The sequence below is a fragment of the Pan troglodytes genome, chromosome 19 (assembly GCF_028858775.2).
Source record: "Pan troglodytes isolate AG18354 chromosome 19, NHGRI_mPanTro3-v2.0_pri, whole genome shotgun sequence".
In the NCBI taxonomy this organism is placed as follows: Eukaryota; Metazoa; Chordata; class Mammalia; order Primates; family Hominidae; genus Pan; species Pan troglodytes.
The window spans coordinates 24,072,448-24,098,333 of record NC_072417.2 but is presented as its reverse complement, the minus strand read 5'-3'; the positions used below and the strand labels follow the sequence as shown (position 1 = coordinate 24,098,333).

At 47.7% G+C, this 25,886-nt stretch overlaps 1 protein-coding gene across 2 annotated transcripts in view; it reads right to left on the bottom strand.

Annotated features, from left to right (window-relative positions):
- Positions 1 to 298: 298 nt before the first annotated feature.
- The window catches only part of MPP3 (MAGUK p55 scaffold protein 3), a 32,146-nt gene continuing 6,558 nt past the window's right edge, over positions 299 to 25,886 (bottom strand). For both annotated transcript variants that reach the window (XM_523661.9, XM_009432059.4), the window contains exons 9-20: positions 24,940 to 25,025; positions 23,117 to 23,191; positions 20,037 to 20,233; positions 17,214 to 17,278; positions 15,845 to 15,865; positions 15,206 to 15,247; positions 13,375 to 13,539; positions 13,189 to 13,269; positions 9,982 to 10,075; positions 9,677 to 9,785; positions 7,827 to 7,949; positions 299 to 745 (exon numbers count right to left, since the gene is read on the bottom strand). In XM_523661.9, coding sequence (XP_523661.3) covers positions 569 to 745; positions 7,827 to 7,949; positions 9,677 to 9,785; positions 9,982 to 10,075; positions 13,189 to 13,269; positions 13,375 to 13,539; positions 15,206 to 15,247; positions 15,845 to 15,865; positions 17,214 to 17,278; positions 20,037 to 20,233; positions 23,117 to 23,191; positions 24,940 to 25,025 — 1,235 coding nt within the window. In that variant the 3' untranslated portion in view covers positions 299 to 568. The remainder of the gene's footprint in view (positions 746 to 7,826; positions 7,950 to 9,676; positions 9,786 to 9,981; positions 10,076 to 13,188; positions 13,270 to 13,374; positions 13,540 to 15,205; positions 15,248 to 15,844; positions 15,866 to 17,213; positions 17,279 to 20,036; positions 20,234 to 23,116; positions 23,192 to 24,939; positions 25,026 to 25,886) is intronic.

Below are 25,886 nucleotides of genomic sequence, written 5' to 3'. Positions count from 1 at the left end.
GTGCCTCAGCCTTCCAGAGAAAATTTACGTATATTCACTATTTTAAAATAGGCAGAGAACCCGTTTTCTATTACCAGGCAAGCACTTCAAAAAAAGGTTAAGATCAACGTTTTAGTGCTTGAAGACAGGGGAACTTCAGTTACATGTAAAATCCCCTTGGATAAAACAAGTTAGCTTCCAAAAAAACTACTAAGCGTCACTATGTTTAAAAAGCTTAAACATTCTGCGAATCAGTACTGTATAAATTAACCACTACCACCCACAAAAGACAGTGGCTACTTAACTTTGGTACAAAGAATCAGGGTCAGCTTGCCTGTGATACTTTAATAAATGAAATGTGTTGTTTTCTGATATGCCCCTTTCAAATCATGATCCAAAGAGGTGCAGTGAAAAACAACAGACAAAAACCAACAACAAACAAGACTTCCCACTTATACTCTTCTCGATGATGGAATTTGTGGAGAATTCTCTCCCTCTCTGCGCTTGAGATTCCTTGATGGTAAAATGAGGGAGTCTGGACTAGAATGATCTTCAAGGTCCCGTCCAGCTTGGATGTTCTGGGATAAAGTTACCTGACCCAACTAACAGGTACCCAGTGAGTGTCCTTGCTCAGCTTCTCTAAGACCACTTTGAGCTGGCTGTAGGCACCCTGGAGATCCTCCTTCACCAGCACGGCGTCTACCAGGTGCCCGTAATGCTGGTCTATGAAGGCGGCAGAAGCGGCCATCTCTTGCTGCTGCTCATCCTGCAAGGAAAGGGGTGGTAAAAGGAGCAACTGGGTTGTTCTCCTATAATAAACCTATAACCTTTGTCTTGAGCAATGTTCCAACCTTTAACTTTTAAGTGATGAGTGGATGACTAGGTCCCATTGATAACCAACCGTGTACACAAGAACAGAGCATAGGGACAACATCATGTCAAACTTCAAAGAAAGTTAATGGGCAGTAGACACAATCACTGTTCAGTCATTCACTCACAGAATACCTCCTGAGGACCTATGAACTCAAAGCCATGATAGGAAGTGCATAGGGGATGCTGATTCTATAACTGTGTATATATGCCAATATCACACTTCCTGCCTCAGAAGTACTTCCAAAGAAGTAGTAGTATTGTGCTGCATGACATTTAGTACACAGGTTAAATAATTATAAGAAAGAACTATAAATAATAACTATATAAAAACAGAACAAACATTTCTGCAATCAACTGGTGGAAGAAGGAGAAGAAATCATTCTAATGCCCTCCTGAAGACTCCTAAATTCACAGTGCAGAACTCAATTCATTTCCTCACACCAGAGCCAAACACTAGCACAGCAAAGTGGAGTTATTTAAGAAAGCACTGGACAATTCTAATCAAATTCCCCATTTCCTTAGGGCAGCTGATCTCTTTAATCAGATTGCTTTTCTGACACTTAACATTAAGGTATAGGCAACGACTCCATCTTACACAATGTGGGCACTGTTTGCATCTTCATTCAAAAGAACCTCTAATAAGTATTATTTCAAGTGAGTAGTTGTCTGACAATTAGCCTGGTTTTGGAAAACAGGAAAGTGGCAGGCCCATTCTAAGTAAAATTACAAAATGAAATTTGTCGCTGGCATTCACTCACTGCCCTTTTTAGTTCTCTGTTGCTGTCTCCCCTCTGCTTCTAGGGGCTCAGTGTTTTCATGCTGCCACAGGGAAAGGGTGAGTTCTGTTCTCTCCCAAAGAGACCTACATTCCAAATATTCCCCCCTCTTCTCTGTCACCAGTCAAAACCCAATTCCTACATTAGTGAGAGCATCTGAAATTTCAGGATTCGAGTCCTCAAGATCCAGGAAAAGGGCTTGGCATGCTACTTCAAAGATAGTAGAAATGTAAGAGAAGGCTGAGATAATTTCTTCTCCTTTTCTCCTCCAGGAGGGAAAAAATTCGATTAAATTGGGAGACACTTCTCAATTCTATATTCTACATAGAATATTCTTGCAAGGCTACTTTCATACTCAGAAGCACTATCCCGTAACTGCCCCCGGATCTTCAACCCCACCTTCCCCACTCCCTGACACACACCCATCCTATAGACCTGTCTGCTGCTTCCAGTTTCCCCTCCTCCAGGCACCCACACGGTTCATCCTGGAAGCATTTGGCTATTTGAGAAATTACAGAAGGAAAATTTTTGCCACAAAGAACCACAATCTACCTAATAAATATCTGCATCTGGAAAGAACTTAAGTAAATCTCTAATGGAGTAAAAACGTGTGACATTTGCTTAGCAGTCATAAATCCCCTGAACTCCTTTCCTGGCCTGTAACGATGGAACTCGCCCACCTGTGTCTTCAGCAAGAGTCACAGTCCCGAAGATCACATAGAAAAGATTCCCCCATGCTGTCCATCACCCCCAGGTTGGATCAGCTTTGCCGGGTCAGAAGCCAGAAGCCCCATTAACTTGTGGTCAGCAAGGAAACAGAGGATGTTTTGGGTCCCCTACCAGGAACTCAGGTGCCAGACAATGGACAGATATTTAATGTTACACAAAACCCATGCCTTTGTGAGGAATTTCTCCAAATGTCATCTGGGGTCTGCCAACATACATCAAAACCACATGAAAGGCTGTGTGTTAAAAATGGAGTGCCTGGGCCCCACTCCAAACCCCCTAGGTTGGAATCTCTGGGAGTAGAACCGGGGACTCTGTGTTGAACTGCCTCACTGTGACCCTGCTGCCTACTCACAGCTGCAGTGTGGTGGAGCATGAACGGGCCAGCTGCATTTCATCATCAGCCCACCTGCTTGGAATGCAGCATTCTGGTGGGCAATAAAGGAGATGGGATAGATGACAAAACCGGCCAGGCTGGAGGGACACTGGGAATAGAATGCAGCTGCTTCTCTTGAAATAACAACCATGGGCCAGGGAGGGTTCTGAATCCTAGAAAGCTGGCACTGCCTGTGGACCTGATGATTTGGCCTTGAGTCCCAGGAAGCTGCCTCTTATTCTCCCAGTGACTTCTTGACTCTTTGAAAAATGAGCCATTTCCCCCTGCTTATTCAATCCTGAAATATTTGCAAAACAAAACAAAGCCAATATAGTAAAACAAATGGGCAGATTGATCCTAAAATTCATATGGAAATGCAAAGGACCCAGAATAGCCAAAACAAGCTTGAAAAACCTGACTTCAAAACTTACTACAAAGCTAGTAATCAAAATAAGACAGTGTGGTGCTGGCCTAAGAATAGACATGTAGACCAATGGAATGGGACTGAGACTCCAGAAAGAAACCCTTACTTTTCTTGCCAATTGATTCTAGACAAGGGTGTTAAAATAATTAAATGAGAAAATAGTCTTTTCAACCAGTGATGCTGGGGTAACTGGCTATCCACATGCAAAGAATGAAGTTGGACCCCTACTTCAGACAATCCACAGAAAATAACACAAAATAGATGATAGATCCAAATGTAACTGCTACAACTATAAATATCTTAAAAGAAAACAAAGGAGTAAATCTTTATGACCTTGGATTCGACAATGATTTCTTAGATATGACACCAAAAATATAAATGACAAAAGAAAAAATAGATACATTGGACTTTATCACATTTTAAAATGTTATGCCTCAAAGGATGCTATCAAGAAAGTAAGGACCAGGCGTGGTGCCTCCCAGCACTTTGGGAGGCCGAGGCAGGCGGATCACCCAAGGTCAGGAGTTCGAGACCAGCCTGGCCAACATGGTAAAACCCCATCTCTACTAAAAATACGAAGGAAATTAGCCGAGCGTGATGGCATGTGCCTGTAATCCCAGCTACTTGGAGGTTGAGGCAGGAGAATCACTCGAACCTGGGAGCTGGAGGTTACAGTGAGCCAACACCGCACCATTGCGCTCCAGCCTGGGCAACAAGAACGAAACTCTGTCTCAAAAAAAAAAAAAGAAAGTGAAAAGACAACTCAGAATGGGAAAAAATATTTGCAAATCATGCATCTGACAAGGGACTTGTATCCAAATAGATAAAGAATTCTTACAACTCAATAACAAAAAATGGACATTTAAAAATGGACAAAGTATTTGAACAGACATTTCTCCAAGAAAGATATAAAAATGGCCAATAAACACATGAAAAGATGCTCAACTTCACTGATGATTAGAGAAATGCAAATTAAAACCACAATGAGATACCACTTCACACCTACTACTAGTGCTATGATTAAAAAGACAGACAATAACAAGGGCTGGTGAGGATGTGGAGAAATGGGAACTCTTGAACACTGCTGCTGGGAATGTAAAATGGTACAGCTGCCATGGTAGAGTTAAACATAGAACTACCCTATGACCCAGCAATTCCATACCAAGGTATACACCCAAGAGAAATGAAAACATATGTTCACACAAAAACTTGTATATGAACATTCATAACATGATTCATAATAGCTGAAAAGGTAGAAACAATCTAAATGTCCATTAATCGATAAATGGGTAAACAAAATGTGGTACTCTATACAATGGAATGTTATTCAGCCATAAAAAATGAAGTATTGATACATGAATGAACCTTAAAAACATTATATTAAGTGAAAAAAGCCAGATACAAAAGGTCTTACATTGCACGAATCCATTTATATGAAATGTTTAGAATAGACAAATTTATAGTGACAGTAGATTAGCAGTTGCCTGTGGCTAGGAAGGGGCTGGAGGAAAACAGATAATGGGAAATTCTAATGGGCTCAAGGTTTCTTTTTGAAGTGATGAAAATACTCTTAAATTGACTGTGGTAGTTGCAACAACTCTGTGAATACATCATTGAATTGTATGCTTTAAATGTGTGAATTGTACAGTATGTAAATTTTATCTCAGTAAAGCTGTTAACTCCCCCTCCAAAAAACACACAGAAAACAAAACAAAATTTAGTCATGAGCCCACTATTGCAGGGAGAATTGCCTTTAGCATTTTAGTGTATTTTGTGTGTAACACAAAATTAGAATCCTGATTTTTTATTTTCTATTTTTTCTTGTATTTAGCTATGTCATCAAATATTCCTCCAACACATGGCTTTTATTTATTTATTTATTTATTTTATTTATTTATTTTTTTGAGACAGAGTCTTGCTCTGTCGCCCAGGCTGAAGTACAGTGGTGCAATCTCAGCTCACTGAAACTCTGCCTCCCAGGTTCAAGTGATTTTCCTGCCTCAGCCTCCCGAGTAGCTGGGATTACAGATGCCTGCCACCACGCCCAGCTAATTTTTGTATTTTTAGTGGAGACGGGGTTTCACCATGTTGGCCAGGCTGATCTCGAACTCCTGACCTCTGATGATCCACCCACCTCAGCCTCCCAAAGTGCTGGGATTACAGGCGTGAGCCACCACTCCCGGCCCCAACATATGGCTTTTAACTGGCTATAATACTTCAATACATCCTGTAAGTGTCACATAATGGAGTATATTGAACTGAGTCCTGACAGTGAACATTATTTAGGTTGTCTCTGATTTTTTTGTTATATGATGGGCATACTGTATGTTTCTTTTTTTTGTTTTTGAGATGGAGTTTTGCTCTTGCTGCCCAGGCTATAGTGCGATGGCGCAATCTCGGCTCATTGCAACCTCTGCCTCCAAGTTCAAGCAATTCTCCTGCCTCAGCCTCCCAAATAGCTGGGATTACAGGCGCGTGCCACCACACCCAGCTAATTTTTTGTATTTAGTAGAGATGGGGTTTCACCATGTTGGTCAGGTTGGTCTTGAACTCCTGACCTCAGGTGATCCACCTGCCTTGGCCCTCCAAAGTGTTGGGATTACAGGTGTGAGCCACTGCACCCAGCCAATATTGTATGTTTCTAAATGATTCTAGACTTAAGTTGATATTCCCCTATTCCCCTTAGAGTTTCTTGTGTCTTTTTTTTTTAGATGGAGTCTTGCTCTGTCACCCAGGCTAGAGTGCAGTGGCGTGATTTTGGCTCACTGCAGGCTCTGCCTCCTGGGTTCAAGTGTTTCTCCTGTCTCAGCCTCCCGAGTAGCTGGGATTACAGGCATGCACCACCACACCTGGCTAATTTTTGTATTTTTAGTATGAGATGGGGTTTCACCATGTTGGCCTGGCTGGTCTCGAATTCCTGACCTCAGGTGATCTGCCTGCCTCAGCCTCCCAAAGTGCTGGGATTATAGGCGTGAGCCACCATGCCAGCCTCCCCCTTAGAGTTTCTAAAGGAGAAAATTTTTCTTTTTTCTACATTTTTTTTTCTGAGACAGAGTCTCACTGTGTCATGCAGGCTGGAATGCAGTGGCATGGTCATGGCTCACTGCAGCGTTGACCTATTAGGCTCAAGTGATCCTCCCACTCCCACCTCAGTCTCCCGAGTAGCTAGGACTATAGGTTTGTGCCACCACACCTGGCTAATTTTTGTAATTTTTTTGTAGAGATGGGGTTTCACCAAGTTGCCCAGGCTGGTCTTGAATTCCTGGGCTCAAGCAATCTGCCCGCCTCAGCCTCCCAAAGTGCTGAGACACAGGCGTGAGCCACCGTACCTGGCCAAGGAGAGAATTTCTAATGTTCCTTGTATGTATGCCATTCTAAATAATTTACTGAGACCAGATACGGTGGCTCACACCTGTAATCCCAACACTTTGGGAAGCTGAGGCAGGAGGATCATTTGAGGCCAGGAGTTTGAGACCGGCCTGGCCAACACAGAGACACCCTGTCTCTATAAAAAAATTTTTTTTAATTGGCTGGGCATTGATGGTACATGCCTGTAGTCTCAGCTACCTAGGAAGCTGAGGAAGGAAGACTGCTTGAGCCCAGGAGTTCAAGGTTGCAGTGAGCCATGATTGTATCACTGCACTCCAGTCTGGGCAATACAGCAAGATCCTGTCCCCAAAAAAATAAAAGGCTGGGCACAGTGGCTTACACCTGTAATCCCAGCACTTTGGGAGGCCAAGGTGGGAGAATCACTTGAGCCCAGGAGTTCAAGACCAGCCTGGACAACATAGTGAGTCCCTGTCTTTAAAAAAATAATAATAAAATAAAAAGTATATCAACGTGGACAGTTAAAACTGAGAATTAGTATGAACTAGGATTGCATCAAAATCTTGACTCAGCGGGAGCTTCCTGACCAAGGGGAAGGATCTGAGAAGGCCTCCTTCAGATGAAACCAGCTATATAGGACAGCAAGTAAAGTCTATTCTGGGACTGAGTTGCTTCTGACTGCCCCCACCACCCATAACAACTTCCAACTCATTGTGCTAACTGACCCTGTTAAGAACCAAAAAAGATGAGTCACCAAGCCCACACCTCCTGGAAGAACTCTGTCAAATATTTAGGTTTTGGGTGAGGGTCTCGCCATCCTGACGTAGACTGGGCTGAACAAAGAATCTATGACAGTGAAACAGAAGTTCATTTAGGACACATCAGACGATCTCATCCACTAGTTTTAGAAATCCCTTCATTCACTGATGATTCAAACTGGTTTGATAGCAGTGATAATGACCTTGTTAGTTGGGGTTTCAATTTAAAATACTTGGATTTGGCCTAGGAGTATAGTTTGATGAGTACAGTCTGTCACATTCAGATGAGGTCCCTGACAGGTGTCACATTTTGGGGGAGGGCGCTTATGTGAGGGAGTGGAGGGGCATGAGCCCAGGCAAAGCCACCTGCCTGGTTTGGGAGGCACTTCCAGCTGTTCACCTTGAGCCTTCTGGCCATGTAATCATCTTCTCTTAAGTTTTTCAATAGGCAAAATGGAAAGACAATCACATGTAGAAGGTGTGTCCCGCATCCCTCTTCAGCTGCAAGCACCCTTATGCAGCTAGAAGCGTTCCTGTAACAGCCTCCCTTAGGCCTTCAGAAAAGAAACAATCAACTTTAAACTTACAAATGGGGCTGCTGTGTCCTCACAAGCTGGGGACATAGGTGGCGTTTTTCTTTTTTCCTGAATTGCAGGCTTTACAAATATAATATAGGGTTTAAATTCTGAGGTCCTCAGTTGTTTCAGTGCCTGAGAAAGAAAGTTCAGGAATATTATATACTTTTGAAGTGTTTTGTTGTGAAATATACTTTTGAAAGCTCAATAATCGTGTGCTTCAATCCCATAACCTCAACAGCAAAGGTCCTGGTTACATGGGTCCCATGACAATGGACTTCAACTGGGCAGACCAACTGCTCCTTTTCTCGTCCTTCACTTTGACGTTGAACTCAGCGGGGCCCTGAAGTCACACTCACTGCCAACAGAAGGTTCCTAAGCCTCAGCTCAGAGACAGTTGCTGTCTCTCTTAGCTCTGACTCCTCCGGCTATAATTAACCTTCTCAGGCTCCTCTCCACCTTCCATTTCTGATGGGTGAGGAAGCAGGAGTCAGTGTGTATCTATTTAGTCAAATGTCATCAATCGGACTACATTATTACAAACTTTGTGCTATTACATCTCCTCTTGGTGTTCAAAGAAAAGGTTTGCAAAGCAAATGAGATTACTGAACAGATCATTTAAAACTGTAGACTGTAGAAACTGCACTCTTGGGCTGGGTGCGGTGGCTCACACCTGTAATCCCAGCACTTTGGGAGGCCGAGCCGGGTGGATCACGAGGTCAGGAGATCAAGACCATCCTGGCTAACATGGTGAAACCCCGTCTCTACTAAAAATACAAAAAAGTAGCCAGGCGTGGTGGTGGGCACCTGTAGTCCCAGCTACTCGGGAGGCTGAGGCAGGAGAATGGCGTGAACCCAGGAGGCGGAGCTTGCAGTGAGCCAAGATCGCACCACTGCACTCCAGCCTGGGTGACAGAGCAAGAATCTGTCTCAAAAAAACAGAAAAAGAAATTGTACTCTTGATTAATGCATTTTATCTAGAAGTAAGGGCTCCACTTGGAAACACTAGTATTAAACTGCTATATGCATTATCTGCACCCTTGATCAATAAAGTGATCAATAAAATCACTTTTCAAAGAAAATTTTGAAACTCAGACTTTTAATTTTGATCACTAACTCCCTGTAAGTCCAAATGAGTGTTTTCCTTTATAGGCATAACCGTGCTTTTTGGAATATATTTCAAGCAAACTTCTTTAAAATAAAGCCTACAGTTTATAGCATAAAATCAGAGATCTGTTTCTATAGAGGGGGAAAAAAAATCCCCAGATTGAGTTCAAAGCTTCGAAGTTTTTCTAAAAGACAAGGTTAAAAAGATGGTTAAGCCCCTGCTGAGCCCACAGCATGCTGGATGTGCAGGAGTGGAAATGTTTTTGAAGCACTTCCCAGGGCCATGTCTCCCTCCCTCTTTTTCCCCTTTAAACTGCTCTCCTCACTGCCTCCCTGAGTGGTTCTCTAAGCCACTGACTCCACCTGCCCTGGTTGGGGAGGGGGAGGCCTGGCACCGAGAGCTCAGCCCCAGTTTCACCTGGGTACTGACATCTAATTCTCTGGCACATTGCAATGGCCAGTCAGCGCCGCCAACTATTGCATGATCTGTTCCACGCAGGGGTTACTAGCCTGGGTCTGTGGGCCACCAGAGTGTCCACAAGCTCCCTACAATTAATGCAGCATTTGTGGATAGAGGGGCATGTTTTGGGGTACAAGGCTTTCATTTGATTCTCAAAGGAAGACCCAAAGAAATTGAACAGCCAGTGTTCTAGACTAAAAATTCCTTAGACTGAGGTTAAGTGTTGTGTAAAATGTACAATCCCCTAGTTATAAATTCCGTTAACCAGAAATGGCCAGCAGGCCCAGCAACTCACTTCTGGCTCCACATCCACCAAACACACTTTGTTTTTGGCCATAACAGCCTGAATGGCCTCCAGGCTGGTTCCATAGAGATTTTCCTTATATTCACCATGTTCCAGGAACCTAAAACACCACCAAAGGGGAAAAGGCCTTTAGTTCCTCAGCTTTCCTAAATTAGCAAAGCAAAGGGGACCTCCCAACATGACTTCTCTCCCCCTTCCCCCATCCTTTCCGGAAGCCCTCCCAGGAGCTCTAGTGGAATACAGATACAAAAACACACAACTGCCTGGAGGGCCAACTGGCCCATCAAGCAACGTACTTGTTGTGATGTAAGTCGGCCTCAAATGCTTGCTTAGACACAAAGTGATATTCCACTCCTTCCTTCTCATGGCTCTTTCGGGGCCTGGTGGTATCTTTTAAAGAAAGAAGGAAAGCTGGGCAAAGAGATGTCACATCACAGCACGCAGGGACAGCAGCAGGCTTAGGCACTCATTTGGGAGTTCACTGCAACTGTGTCTAAACCAGGCACTTCCACCTCATTGCATGTCCCTGTATCAGGCACTGTGCCTTTCCAGGCAGGCGTATCACTGATTCACACAACTCTTTGATGTAGGCAAAAGGAGGCTTTTCCTTTTGCAGCGGAGAAAACTGAGGCACGGAGAGGTTCAGCACTGTGCACAGTGACCCACAACCAGTAGAGAGCACAGCCAGAATCGGTCTCTCTGCCAAATGCCCAGCTTATACCCTTAACCACTCTGCTAACTGACTCCCTGATGCTGTGTTTTTTTTGTTTGTTTGTTTTGTTTTATTTTTTGTTTTGAGACGGAGTTTTGCTCGTTCCCCAGGCTACAGCGCAATGGCATGATTTCGGCTCACTGCAACCTCTGCCTTCTCGGTTCAAGCGATTCTCCTGCCTCAGCCTCCCGAGTAGCTGGAATTACAGGCATGTACCACCACACCCGGCTAATTTTGTATTTTTAGTAGAGATGGGGTTTCTCCATGTTGGTCAGGCTGGTCTCGAACTCCCGACCTCAGGTGATCCACCAGCCTCAGCCTCCCAAAGTGCTGGGATTACAGACATAAGCCACCGCGCCCAGCATATGCTGTGGCTTTTAAAGAATCACTTAAGGGACCCCTAGTCCTAACTTTTTTTTTTTTTTTTTTTTTTGAGACAGAGTCTTGGCTCCGTCGCCCAGGCTGGAGTGCAATGGCGCGATCTCGGCTCACTGCAAGCTCCGCCTCCTGGGTTCACGCCATTCTCCTGCCTCAGCCTCCCGAGTAGCTGGGACTACAGGCGCCCGCCACTACGCCTGGCTAATTTTTTGTATTTTTAGTAGAGACGGGGTTTCACCATGTTAGCCAGGATGGTCTCGATCTCCTGACGTCGTGATCCACCCGCCTCGGCCTCCCAAAGTGCTGGGATTACAGGCGTGAGCCACCGCGCCCGGCCCCTAACTTTTATTTCTTCATTGTTTTTTATTTTTTGAAAGCAAAGGAGCCACACATACACTTGACCCTGATGTATGCTTTTAATTCTTTAGTCAATTAGTTCTCATCTCCAGAAAAAGGAGACAGGAAGACAGACCGTCCCTATATGGATCGGATGTGTTTCAGCAAGGCTGGCTCTCAAACAAAAATGTTGAAACACATGGTGTTTTCTCATTGATTTCCATAACAGAATTGGGATGCACACTTCTGAGGAAAATCAGGTCTTCTGCAGAACAAGGGCACACACAAAGCCACACACACAGTATTTTCCAAAAGATAAAATGGGATCTTGAGGCACTGTGTCTTCTGGCCCATGGGAACCACCCAGGGGATGCCCTGTGTTCTTTCTGTGGCATCTTAGTCCAACCTCCGGTAGAGGTGCTAGGGTCACTTTTCCAACCATGTCATCCCCCTGCTTAAAAACTTTTATTTATCTATGGGTTACATTCTAAACACCCTAGCTGAGTATATGAGACCTGCGTGATCCGCCCAACCTCTCAGCTCCATTTTCCAGCACACCATCCACACTAACCTCCCCGGTCCCCAACACTGCTCCGTCCCTTTGCACATGTTGTTTCCTCTGTACAGAGAACTATTCCTTCTCTTCTGCCTGGAAAACTCCTATTTACTCTTCAGAACCCAGCATAAAAGTCACTGCCTCTGGGAAGGCTTCCCTGACTCCCCCAGTTTCTAAAACAAAGGAGGAAAGTCTCCTATCTGTGGAGTGCCTAGAAGCAGGTGGGCCTGACCATCCAGGTACCTCTTCTCCAGGGGGTGGATCCAAGGGGTTCTGAACGATCAGTGTGTGAGCAACCTCTGCATGTCCTGTTTCAGTCCACCTGAAACTTGGAAGGCCGTGGCTCCCTGAAGCCCTCCAGGTCCATCACAGGTGTGCTGCCAGGATGGCCTCCCCAGGGCCACCACCTCCCCCACATCCCTGCCACTTCAGATTGGGCTGTGGAAGACAGCTCTGACAACCCACAGACTAGACGCTGGGCCCAGGGGCCCAGGGAGAGCGGTGTGATCAAAGCAAGGCTTCATAGTTGCTCTGCCCCAGAACACTCTGAGGAGGCCCCATTAGGGCCCCCACAGCACCCCTCTCAGTAGCCACCAGGCATTCACACTGCATCCCTCTGAGGCGAGGGGGACTGAGAGTGAGTCCCAGAAAGAAAAGGGGCAGCCAAGGGCACGAAGTGGGAGGCGGCAGGTGAGAGGCCATTGTGCATCCTCGTTAAGAACATGACTGGGGCAGGCTGCCTGGGTATGAATCCTGGCTCCACCACTTACCAACTGTGTGACATTGGACAAGTTACTTAACCTCTCTGACCCTCACTGTCTTCCTCTGCCACACAAGATGATAACAATCTCTCTTCTCAGGGGTACTGGGAGGGCTGACGCAGGGCACTACACATAAAAGCTCTTGGTGCATTACCTGGCACCTTCATTCTCCTCCTCCTCATCCTCCTTATCACATTCAGAACCAGGATCCTCTGCCCACTGGAGCTTGACATCCCAGGGTGCCCCTGGCAGCAGTAAGCCCCAGGAATTGGCAGGGGAGGCATCACCCAGGAATGTACCCAGCTACCCTGACAAACTGGAATCTGGCTATAAGGGAGTGCCGAGAAATACCACTCACAGGGCTCTGTGGCTTCTCTGACCTGCCCTCTCATCCAAGCAGGGGGCAGCGGCCACAGGAGTCAAAATTCACTGTGATGAGGAGGAATGCCCCCTACTGTGGGGGCCCCTTGGTGTCAGGTTGAGGCTGCCACTTTGCCTACAATGTGCTCTGGACTCACCTCCCACCCCAGGCAGGAACCAAGCAAGTGGTCCTCCAACTTCTGCCTCAGAGGGTCTCAGAGGACCACTGGGAGTGGATTTCTTCCCATCATGCCTTTGTCCCACAATTTGCCAATAGCAGGCAGTGCCTGGTGATCCTTTAAACCCAAAGTAAGGATTTGGATGGATCTGGGGAGTTAAGTCCCCATGGAATATTTGTGTGTGTGCAGACAAACACACACTCCCACATGGGCCCTCTTACGTGGAACAGCGACGCCAAAGTGCTGTGGGTTCTCAGCCACCACCTTTTGCTTCAGCTCGTGCAGTCGGGCTCCCAGAGACCCTGGGAAACAAGAGGAAGGCTGACCAGGGTCCCTGCTGAGCTCCCTCCCCACCTGCTCCAGGGAGGAAACCAGATCACTTCCTGGAAACCCAGGATGGCACCTACCGATCAGAACCACCAGGCGGGGCCGCTCTCCGGGCTGGTGTTGGTACCTGGCCACCTCCTCGTAAGTCAGCAGCTCTGGAGACTCAGCTCCGGAGGACATCTTTCCTTCCTGCGAGCCACCCAGTCTCTCCCTACAGCCCAGCCGGAAGCTCCTCCGAAGACCAGCTTGGGAGGAGGGGCAGAGGGACACCATGGCATTTGTCCCAGGATCTCCCAGTAGAGACTTTTCCCACCTGGCCAGACCTGGAGATGGGACTGAGTCCCACTGACTTCTCCCAACCTCCTCCTGCTACTGGAAGAGGTTGTTCAGGAAATACAATAATAAGATGAAAGGGTGACCCCTGCATTCACAAACTAGGGCTTAAGGTCACTGTTTTACTTGGCATGTGACTGACCTTGGACAAGTCCCTTCATCTCTCTGAGCCTCAATTTCCTTACCTGTGAAATGAGGATATGAATCTACAAATACTATGTGTGGTCCTAGATTAGATCCTGGACCAAGGGAAAATGCCATAAAGGACATGATGGGGACAATTGTTAACATTTAAATAACAGCATATAATAGATTTGGATACATTTTCAATTCTCAGAATTTGATCATTGCCCTGAGAAAGTCCTTGGCCTTAGGAAATACATGCTGAGAGATTTAGGGTTAAAGGGACACGATGTCTACAACTAAGTCTCATATGACTCAGGAAAAAAAAATTCAGAGATGTGGGAAAGGAAATTGAGCAAACATGGCAAAGGAGCAACTGGTGAATCTGGGTGTGGAGTATATGAGAGTTCTTTGTATAATTCTTACACCTTTTCAGTAAGTTTGAAATTACTTCAGGACAAAAGTTAAGGGGCTGGGTGCAGTGGCTCATGCCTGTATCCCAGCACTTTGGTAGGCCAAGGCAGGTGGATCACTTGATCTCAGGAGTTCAAGACCAGCTGGGCAACATGGTGAAACCCTGCCTCTACAAAAAATACAAAAATTAGCCAGGTATAGTGGCATGCACCTGTAGTCCCAGCTACTAGGGAGGCTGAGAGGAAGAATCGCTTGAGCCTGGGAGGCTGAGGCTGCAGCGATTTGTGATCACACCACTGCACTCCAGTGTGGGTAACAGAGCAAGACCATATCTCAAAAAATAAGTTTAAAAAAAGTTTAAAAACTTTTTAGAAAGGAGGATTGCTTGAAGCCAGGAGCTTGAAACCAGCTGGGCAACATAGCGAGACCCCATCTCTACAAAAAAAATTTTTTTAATCAGCTGGGCATGGTGTCAGATGCCTGCAGTCCCAGCTACTCAGGAGGCTGAGGTGGGAGGATTCTTTGAGCTTAGGACATTGAGGCTGCTGCAAGCTGCAATGTCACACACTACTGCACTCCAGCGTGAGAGACAGAGCAAAACCCTGTCTCTAAAAAATAACCAAAAAACAAAAAAAACTTTTTGCCTATCTCTAAAACCTTTGAAAAAACTGACCAAAACAAGTGAAAAGGGGCTCTGGAGAGCCGCAAACACCCCTCACTGTGTGGTAGTGGTGTTAATATTGAATAAACTCCAATTGCAATGATGGTGATAATAGAATTGGTATTAATGTAGGTGTGTGTGTGCCTTTCCCGCCAGGGCAGTGTGCCCCACGGCTGGGTAAAAGCTGGGTGGGGGCCCAATGCCTGGGCAGGCTCAGCTCCTGCTTGGGTTGACAGAACTGAGGAGAGATGGGGGTCCCATAGGCTCCACTGCTCCAGAAGGACTCCTGGGGCTCAGATCACCCTGCTTTGACCTCTCCCTAACTCTGGGGCCTCGGGTGGGGCAGGTCGTGCATGTGGGTGTCAGGGGGAGCTACTTACCCACATAGTGCCCTTTGAGGTAGCCCTCACAGTCACAGGTCTCTGGGAAGCAAACAGAGGGAGGGAAGCCAGTGAGTCCCACCAGACACATCCGGCCCAGGGTACCCAGCCCCTGGATGGCCAGGCAAGAAGAGCCCCCTGGGATGGTGTCTCGTGGGGAGCTCAGGGGAAATCCCATGTCCTGGACACCCCAAGAAAGCAAGGTCCTCTGTTTTGCTCAGTTCTCCATGCTTAGGCCCCTAACAGCCTTTCCAGGCCCTGAGGGGGATTCTAGGCCAGCAGGCCTCCCCAGTCCCTGAGTGTGAGCAGTGTGAATAGGGAGGGATTCACTCCAGCCTGCCCTGCCCTCCCACCCCTTGTCTCCTATCCAGCCCCATCACAGCGCAGCCGAGTCCTGGAAAGGCTGGGCCACACGTGTCAGGAGGGCAGGGAGGTGCCCCTAAGGCCTTGAACCCTGTCCCCACCAGCTTTGCCTGCCTCAAGGAACAGGCCAGTCCAGCTGGCAGAGCAGGAAGAGGTGTGCAGACAGTGGGAGGGGCACAGCTGCCCAGATAGGGAAAGAACACGAGCCCCTCAGGCCCCAGACGTTCCACGGAAAAGGGGCCACGCCTGTGGACAGCGGATAGATACTGGGCCTACCTTTGTCACAAGGCTGATCATCTGCGGTTTGCACAAAAGACAGATGGAACAGCATTAGTGGAGGGAAGCGGGGACCCTGCGGCTGAGGGCAGCCACGGCCCGAGTGCCTGAGGAGCCCGCCATCTGGCCTCTTACCCTTTCCTCCAACGAACCTGTGATCTGAGCTGTGGTACGTTATTAAACCCCAAGACCTGCTCTAATTAGTCTTCTTGTATGTGTCTCATTAGCACCAGAGAAAGCCAGCTCATCAGTGGCACAGCAGCCTCAAGGCCACTGCCCTTCTAACCTGACAGCAAGTCTGGAAAAGTGGCCATTGTCAGGGGCCCAGGGAGCAGCTTACTCTAGGATCCTGCGGTGGGAATAGGACCCATTCTCTCTTTTCTGGGGTTGGAGTCTGGCCCTGGAAAACGCAGATGCCTGAGGATGGAGCGGGGTGGAGCAGAGCTGCAGGCCATCTGTGTTCTGGTCACCTGGCACCTGCTCAGGCCGCTCACTCGGTTACAAGTCTGCCCTCTAGTACCAGAGAGACCATGCCCTGGAAAAGCTTCCTCTCTGCACGGGGCCCTACCCTGGGGCTCTGATCACAGGCCTTCAGAAAATGTGACCCCAACTCTGCTCACTTAACCTTGTGACCCTACATATTCCCAGCTTAGAAAAGATACCTGACTCTACCGACTTCACAGGGTTCCAAGAAGTAGGTGGACATGTTTTCTAAAGTGTAAAGTGCTACACGGTGTAGAGTTGCCAGATAAAATGCAGGACACCCACTTAAACTTGAATTTCAAATAAACAACAAGTAACTTCTTAGTATAAGTATGCCTCAAATATTGCACAGGACATACTTATACTATAATAAAAACTAAATAAAAACATACTTATACTAGAAACCAATCTGTCATCTATCTGAAATTCAAGCTTCAACTGGGCATCCTTTATTTGTATTTGCCCAGTCTGGCAATCTGGCAGCCCTACCAGAGGCACCAGGTCACACATGGCCTTCTCCATTCCCTTCCAACGCCAGTGCTTCTTCCATTTTCAAGGTCAGAGAGCCCTTGGGAATCTAACGAAAGCTGTGGATCCTCACACGCACATGCACACGCGTGTGAACACACACACATCTGCACATTTGGGGAAAGCTGTTAACATACCCCCCAGCATCATCTATGGACTCCAAATATACAAGCTCCTCTCCAGGGACTAGCTGCCCCCCACCTCCTACTTCCCACCCCCTCCTTCCTCTGGAGTCCATGAGCTCAGACAAGACCCCTGATGCCCCCTCCAGCCCACTGCCTACTTCTTCCCAGCCTGAATCCTCCCTCGCCCTAACCCCGGGCCCTCCCTGGAGTGCCATCCCTGACAATCTACTCACAGGGGGGCTTCCTGAGGCTCTGGGGGCTCGGCAGGGTGCCCGCGGCTCTCCGGTAGCTTAGTCGTCTGCAGGGACACAAGGGGATGGGCGGGCCCGTGAGCTGGGCCAGATAACCACTTGAAAGGAACCTTCTGGAAAACTTGGGAAGCCAAGGCCTGGATCCCACAGGTGGGCACACACTGGACACTCTGAGGGCCTCCTGCTTAGCACTAAGTTCCAACGAAGGGAACACTTTCACAGGGCTCACTGGCTCACCAGGAGGAAGAAACTGAGTCGCTTGCTCCAGAAATAGCTCATCCAGCTCAAGATGGCCACACAGGATCCAGCCCGGTGTACAATCCTCAGCTGGTCATTACTCTCCTATGGCCAATTTCTAAGGAGAGGCAGCCCCTTCTCTACTCCCCAGCCTCCCCATCTCTGAGGGAGCTGAGAAATAGCAGAATGACTCCCAGGAGAGGCCGAGGACAGAAGTGACCCTAATTTAACACCCTCCCCTCAGCGGAAGGCTCAGCCCGGGCAGACTGTCCAATGTGGCCATGAGTGGAGAGGTGGGGCTCTGAGAGGTCACTAGATTTCCACATTTAAATGCAGCTGAAGGGCCGGGCGTGGTGGCTCACGCCTGTAATCCCAGCACTTTAGGAGGCCGAGGCGGGAGGATCACTTGAGGTCAGGAGTTCGAGACCAGCCTGGCCAACACGGTGAAACCCCGTCTCTACTAAAAAATACAAAAAGTAGCTGGGCATGGTGGTGCACGTCTGTAATCCCAGCTACTCGGGAGGCTGAGGCAGGAGAATCCAGGAGAATCACTTGAACCCGGGAGGTGGAGGTTGCAGTGAGCTGAGATAGCACCACTACACTCCAGCCTGGGCAACAGAGTGAAACCATGTCTCAAAAAAAAAAAAAAAAAATGCAGCTGAAGAGCTGTCCCCCACATCCTCTGGTAAGATGTTGCCAAGACCTGTGAACGCTAAAATGGAGATGGGTCTGGGGTTCCCGAGGAGACAGAGCTTCATTCTCAGACTTTGGCATCTCAGAATCACCTGGAACATTTGTTAGAATGTGAGTTTCTGGGCAGGACCCATGGATCTGCATTTCTAACAAGTCCCCAGGTGACGCTGAAGCCCCCAGCCAGGGGGCCACATCTTGAGGGCCACTGAAATGGGTGAACCCTAAGGTCCTGTCCTTACCACAGTCCACACACCAAAAGATGTGAGGGCTACAACCCACAGTGGAAGTCACAACTGCCACCCTCTGACCCAAGACTGACCTTCTTGGAAGTCTAAAGAAATAATTTGAAACATGAGGAACAGTCTATGTGCAAGGTAAGTAAGTACTGCAGCCTTATAAAAGTGAAGAATTGGGAACAACCTAATTGAAGTGCAGCCACAGGAAAGCAGTGAAATCACTTAGCTAGTTCCTCTGAGAAGCCTTCCCTGCATTCCTGGATGAGGGCGCAGCCTCCTAATATGAACCCACACAGCACCATGTCCTCCTCCCTTGCACCCATCACGTTTATATAAACTGTGTGTTTGAAGAGCGTCTGGCTTTTCCACTGAACTATAAGCTCCTCCAGGGCAGAAACCCTGGATTCACAGCAGCCCGCAAGATGCCAGCACAAGGCCAGCTCAATTCATCCTAAATACCTGCCACCTAGGAATGAATGGCACAGCTCCTGATGAGTTAGTATACAGCCACTAAAATCACACTACAAAAACGATGCTATAATATGGAAAATACTCACGCCAAAAATGTTTAAAAAAAAAAAAGCAAGACCCCAAATTCTGTATGCAACACTCACATAAAAAGCACAGTAAGGAAAGAAACTATGCAGTTTAGATAGGGGTGAGACGTGGGGAATTTCCTTTCACAGTCCTCCTCTTCAGTTTTTTTCTGTTTTTTGTTTTGTTTTGTTTTGTTTTGTTTTTTGAGTCAGGGTCTCACTCTTACTCAGGCTGGAGTGCAGTGGTGTGATAACAGCTCACTGAAGCCTTGACCTTTTTGGGCTCAACTGATCCTCCCACCCCAGCCTCCCGAGTAGCTGGGACTACAGGTGTGTGCAACCATGCCCAGCTAATTTTTTATTTTTTGTAGAGACAAGGTCTTACTATGTTGCCTAGGCTGGTCTTGAACTCCTGGGCCCAAGGGAACCTTCTGCCTCGGCTTCCCAAAGTGCTGGGATTACAGGTGTGAGTCACCACCATGCCCAGCCTCTCTTCTGTATTTTTATATTTTATTTATCAGCATTCTCTGAGCATGCATTATAAAATATACATTAACTTAGGCTGGATCCAGTGGCTCATGCCTGTAATCCTAGCACTTTGGGAGGTCAAGGCAGGTGGATCACTTGAGGCCAGGAGTTTGAGACCAGCCTTGCCAAACCCTGTCTCTACTAAAAATACAAAAATTAGCCAAGCATGGTGGTGCACGCCTGTAATCTCAGCTACTCGGGAGGCTGAGGCGGGAGAATTGCTTGAACCCGGGAGGTGGAGGTTGCAGTGAGCTAAGATTCGCCACTGCACTCCAGCCTGGGTGACAGAGTGAGACTCTGTCTCAAAAAAAAAAAAAAAAAATACACACACACACACACACACACACACACACATTAACTTAATAACATAAATTTCCATAGATTCCTTTAAATCTCAAATAACCATCATCACTAGTTATGGGAAAAGACCAAACACAAGTGCAACTGGTACTTACCTTGGGGGAACAACGCTCAGCAGGCCCCTCTAGCTGTGAGGGCAGAGACTTGGGGGTCTGCCATGTACCTGTGCCTCTGCCACTCTGGAACCAGCCCTTCACAACATACCCCAGACCCACCTCTCCTGGAACCCCTTGGAGGGGATGAGGCCGGCTCGAAGGTTGGTGTCCCCGACTCGCTTGGCCTGCCACCACGTGGGGTCGTCCTGGCTCACCACCTCCAGGACCTGCCTGCGCTGGAAGGGCAGGCCCGCCTCCTGGCAAGGGATGGCCCGGTCCTCCCGAGGGTTGTAGTGGAAGAGGGCGCGCATGAACACCTGCACAAGGAGGGCTCTGGTGAGGCGGCCCTTCCCCAAGTGAGCACAGACAGGTCATTGTCACATCAAAGGCCACATGACAACGACCATCCACACTTAGGAGGACCAAGTGGCCTTTCGAATAGAAAGCTACTTGGAAATACACTGCACGTATGTTCTTAACTGTTCTTCAACCATTTGGGATACTATAGTCAGGAAGTCCATCAAGAATCAGAAAATTAATAAGCCCCATGACTGAATGTCTCTTTCCTACCTAAATATTTCCTTATTTACTTGACCAGCTGTCCTCATAACAGCCTCCTAGCATACACACAGCAACAACTAATCCTGGGAACAAAAAGTAAAGGCAAGCACAATTTCTAACTCAAGTGTTATTTTTGATACGCCAACTGCGCTGACGGAAGGCAGCAGCCATCTGTTATATAAGTAATCTAGATGTTTGGGTAAGAACACAAATATCAACAAAACTACTGTTACTGACTCCTCACCATCACTTTTCAGTGGGTAATTGACACCCACAGCTCTTACGGCTCAATCCTGCCTCATCTGCCATAGACTCGGCCAAGCCCTAATTCCCCCCTCTACTCTAGAGTCACCCTCTCTGGAGAAGATGGTGTGAGGACACAGCATTTTTCACACTTCCTTGTTCTCTTCGATAATTTAGTGGCATGGATTAACTTTATTTATTTCTATTTTCAGACCATTAGGGCCCAATCACTTCAGTGGCAAACAGGAAAAAAAAAAGCAATCAGGGGTCTTCCTCAGACAGATACAAACTGTATTCCTTTATATGCCAACCAGAAAAGATTCCATTGGACAACAGTAAGAACTTTCTGGCATATGTTGTGGGGACAGATGCCCTTAACCAGCCACAGATGTTACCAGGGTCCTAAGCACTCAGAAGAATGTAATCTTAAGTGGCCAGCCCAAATCAAGCATCTGGATCAAGAAGAAATATTCAAGAAGGACAGGCTGGGGGACAGGCTACTCATTTTGTCCTTTAGGAAAACCAAGTTCTCTTCCTCAAAGAGGTTTCCTCAAGTCAGAACCCTCAAAGTTGCATGTGCGGACCACATTCGCTTGTCCTAGGAAGAATCACTTTCCACCAGGTAAGAGGAAATATTATGCCCTGGGATTTAACCAAAGAGCACAAATAAGAAACAGCTATATAAAGATTATTTCTTCACTTGCTGTAAAAAACTGTCATTGAAGACGTAGTCCATTACAAATCCACATTCTTCAAAGTATCGACTGACATCTCCTCTGTGCTAGATGCTGTAATGTTTCTTCTTTCATGCATTAAGTACTGAGAGGCAGGTATGGGAATGTCTTGAAAAACTGGCATGCTTCCTTCCATTCTCTGCTCAACAGTATGTAATTCATTATGCTCTCCTTTTTGCCTTGGCTGCCAGGAAACTCATATCCAAATGTACTATGAAATCAAAGTGATGCCCTCCTCTCTATCTCATCAACCACCATCTCACAGTTCAGGTCTTAATGTCTCACCTGGGCTTTTACAAGAGCCTTCTACCAGGCCTCCCTGCCTCCAACCTCTACCCACTCCACCCTCCTCCCCGTGGCTGCCTCAGGGAGCTTTCTAAAACACAAATATAACTGCACCACTCCCATCCTAAAAAAAAAAAAAAAGAGCTTATTAGAACCTATGGGATTATCTCTTGGGCTGTGGGATGCCCTCCCATATGCCCCAGGGCTGGACCATTCAGTGCAGCCTGGGCTGACTTCCAGCTGCCAGCACCTGCATCTCTTTGCCTAAGGACTTACTTTCTCTGGCCACTGGAACCTACTCATCTCTAGTCCAGCAGGCAGAAGTTGCTAGGAATTAATCCCCCGGGTGCAGCCTGGCAGGAGTTGGTATATAGATCGCCCAGCTCCCAGGGCCCCTGGGTGGGACGATGGAGGCGTGTGTTCTACAGGGGAAGAAGTAGTTCCCCAAGTTCCCAGCAGGACTAAGCTCCAGCTGCCCATAGTGGTAACCTGCTTGATAACACACCCTTAGTCAGATTGGCTGTCTTCCCTTTCCCAGTCCTGTACTGGTATTTCCTGGGGCCACTTCCCAAATAAACCATTTGCATTCAATCCTTGTCTCAGGGTCAGCTTCTAAGAGGCCCCAAACTAAGCAAGGATTATGCCAAAACCCTTAACAAGGCATTCGAGGCCATTCAGAACATAGGCTTAACCCACCTCCCCAGCAAAACCCACCACCATCCTCCCCTCAAAGCCCCGCCACATTGCCCTTAACGTGCTCCTCTCCAGAGTGCCAGGGAGCCTCTGTATGGGCAGACCCCACCAAGGTCCTACTCGTCTTTACCTTCTTCAGGCCTCAGTTCCAACACCCCCATTCTGTGACACCCTCTAGGGTGACTGTAACTCTTTGTACAGAGTCTTGGCAAAGCACTTATCACACAGCAATGAAAGACTTGCTGCCCTTCTGCACCAGGAAGCCTTGCAGCTACCAAGAGTCCCTGTCTCCAGCATCTGGCAGAGTGCCTGGCACAGAGGAGGTGACCAAATAAGGCAGGCTCAGCAACAATTAAACAAATGGCAGTTACTTAATTGGTTCAGAATTCAGCACACTTGGTACCTTCTCCTCCTCTTCATGGCCCTGAGTTTCTATTTCAATTAAAATAACCTTGTCTTTTATTAGTAAGCCACGTCAAATCCTGTTTAGAAAGAGGCAGGATACAAACAAATGAATCACTTTGTGACAGAATTAAAGTCCTCCACTGGGCACAGATTACTAGGATCAGATCTATGATCTGTTCGCAAATGACTGTTACAAGAGACTGGACTGGATCCAGCCCCCAGCCAGCGAGCTGCATCTCTCAGGCTGAGAGAGGGCACCGCGGACCCACCTCCCCCTACCTTGCTCTCCTTTAAGCGATCTTCCTCCTGGGTGGCTGGGATGATTTTTAGGGTGATGGATCCCTGGGACTGGGCCTGAAACGAAAGAGAACAGAAGCTTCTCGCCTACCAGGTCTAACCCTCCAAGAGTTCAACTCCTACTTCTCAGGCCTAAAAACTGATGTTCAGAAAGTCAGACTTGCAGCCTCCCCTGAGGCCCACTCTTCTAGGATGGTGCCCTGGTTGAATGAACTAAAACAAAACTCAGTAACCAAGTAACTGTACATTTTTGTATTTTTTAGTATTTTTAGTATTTTTAAGCCAGTTCAAATTTAGCAGTGGCGGGTTGGTAACTGTATTTTCAAAAGTCAAAGGGACGGAAGACTTTCCATGAGAACCCAAGGACACTACGTGTTGAATTCCAATTCTCCATCCCTCCTGACCGCTACGGCCCCAGAGGGCTCCCTTCCTTGCTTTTCTCCTGGGTCATCTGAGCAACCCATTTCGGTTTCCTTTGCCTCTTTCCTGCCTGATTTGGGGCTGGTCTCTGATTAATACTTCCCTCTTTGCTTCCATCTCCCCAATCTCAGGCCATGCCCAGCTTTCTAGGAGCTCCCTTCACCCTCATCTACAGAGACCCTGTAGTCCAATGCCAGGGGCCCAACAAGGAAGAATGCAGTCGGACCAGGACAGCAGGGTCCAAAAGATCACCTCCTGGCCTCTCTACTACCCAGAAAGCCCAGACCCTTGCTCTGGAGCACAAGAAGGTTGGCACCCAAAGCCACAAAAAAGCAAGCTTGGGCAAAAGGACTGAAGGGCCTGCCTGCAATCTGCATCCTCTACAGAGAGGGCTTTATTTTGTTGTTGTTTTTTTGTTTTTTGAGATGGAGTTTTGCTCTCATTGCCCAGGCTGGAGTGCAGTGGCACGATCTCGACTCCCTGCAACCTCCACCTCCTGGGTTCAAGCAATTCTCCTGCCTCAGCCTCCCAAGCAGCTGGGATTACAGGGGCCCACAACCACACTCAGCTAATTTTTTGTATTTTTAGTAGAGACGGGGTTTCACCATGTTGCCCAGGCTGGTCTCGACCTGACCTCAGGTGATCCACCTGCCTCGGCCTTCCAAAGTGCTGGGATTACAGGTGTGAACTACTGAGCCCAGCCCAGAGAGGGCTTTAAACAGTGGGCCTCCTCTTTTCAGATCTCATCCTGTTTCTGCCCCCAAAACCATCAGAAGTTAGCAGAGTGTCAGGTCAGGGGAGGAATCCTGAGGATAAAGGGGACCAAGCTATGATTGGGGCTTTTCACAATTTCAGTTTTGACTTCAACTCCCCAGAATGGACCATGGAGGTTTTCAGCCAAGCATTTTATACCTTAAAATCCCCTTACACTTCTGAAGGGCTTTACCCTTTTCCAGATGTTGGCATGCCAATGATAACCACACATTGGTTGAGAAAGAAACTCTATCCCAACGTTAAAGGAAAGGAAATGGAAACTCAGATGATCTGATGGCTCGTCCAAGGTTGCACAGCTGGAAGGAGGCAGAGCCAGGATTCACACCCAGGACCCAGGACCCAGGAGGGGCCTTGTGAAAGGGAACCAGGGGAAGGAAGGAAGGCTGTGCTGAGGAGAGGGTCTAAGAGAGGCAGATGGAAGGGAAGTTCCCCTCCTCCTGCCGCCACCCCATACCCCGGGCACACTGTAGGGGCACACCATAAGGCCACTTTGCCTGCCACCTCCTCAGGACAACAGCAAGGCTAAGCCAGAATCTGTCCTGGCTCCAGGAAGTGCCTTGCTCTGGGTGTCTGAAGACCCAGCACATCCCTAGCAGGCTTGTAGCACGGACCAGAATCTGGCTGATCTCGTCGGGCCGCTTGTGCAGGACTGCGATCCCGTTCACTTCTCGGAGCTCATCTCCAACGTGGACCAGGCCTAGGAGACACAGGGACTGACCATCAGCACAGGAGGAGGACCTGAGCACCCCTCGCTCAGAGCTCCAAGCACCACAGGGGCCGGCCTGAGAAGCCCACTGCAGGGCCAACTCGAGGTTTAAAGTTGATGGGTGGGACTGGGGCGAACTAAGCCCCGCTAAGTGCTGGGCACCTCACTCGGCATGCAGGGCTCAAATCGCCCAGTAAAATCTCCAATTTACAAGTTGGCACCTGAGACCCAGGAAGATTAAGCAGCTTGCCTAAGGCCACATTGCTAAGAAATAATGAAGCCAGTATTCAAACACAGTTATTATGATGTAGAAAGCCTGTGTTCTTTTTGCTATAATCTCTGCTTCTTTAAAATTATCATTAACTCTTAGAATGGCATTCTTAAGTCTTAACAAGGAAAGACAAAGGCACCAATGAAGACATCATTAAGAGTGTAAACACACTATGAGCCTCTGCCTGAATGACTAATGTCTCTGCATATTAGGGCCCTATATGCTACTCAAAGTGGGCACTGGCCCGGCTGCATCAGCATCACCTGGAGGCAGGTTAAAAGTGCAGAATCTTCGGCCTAGCTCAGACCTGCTGAATCAGTCTGCATTTTAACAAGATGCTCAGGGAATTCGTGTCCTCGTTAATGTTTGCAAAGTGCTGGTCTAGGATTCTCTGCAACGATGACCCCCCAGACTTTGGGGGTAACATCGCCCTATACCAGGAGGTTTGTCTCCCAGCTTAGTAGCTCTTCCACACACCGGTGATTCTCAACCTTTCTACCCAAACGAATCTGGGGCACAAACACTCTCTTTGTAATAGTAGCTTGACAAGACCTGGGATGGTGGGGAAGGGTGTCATCCCT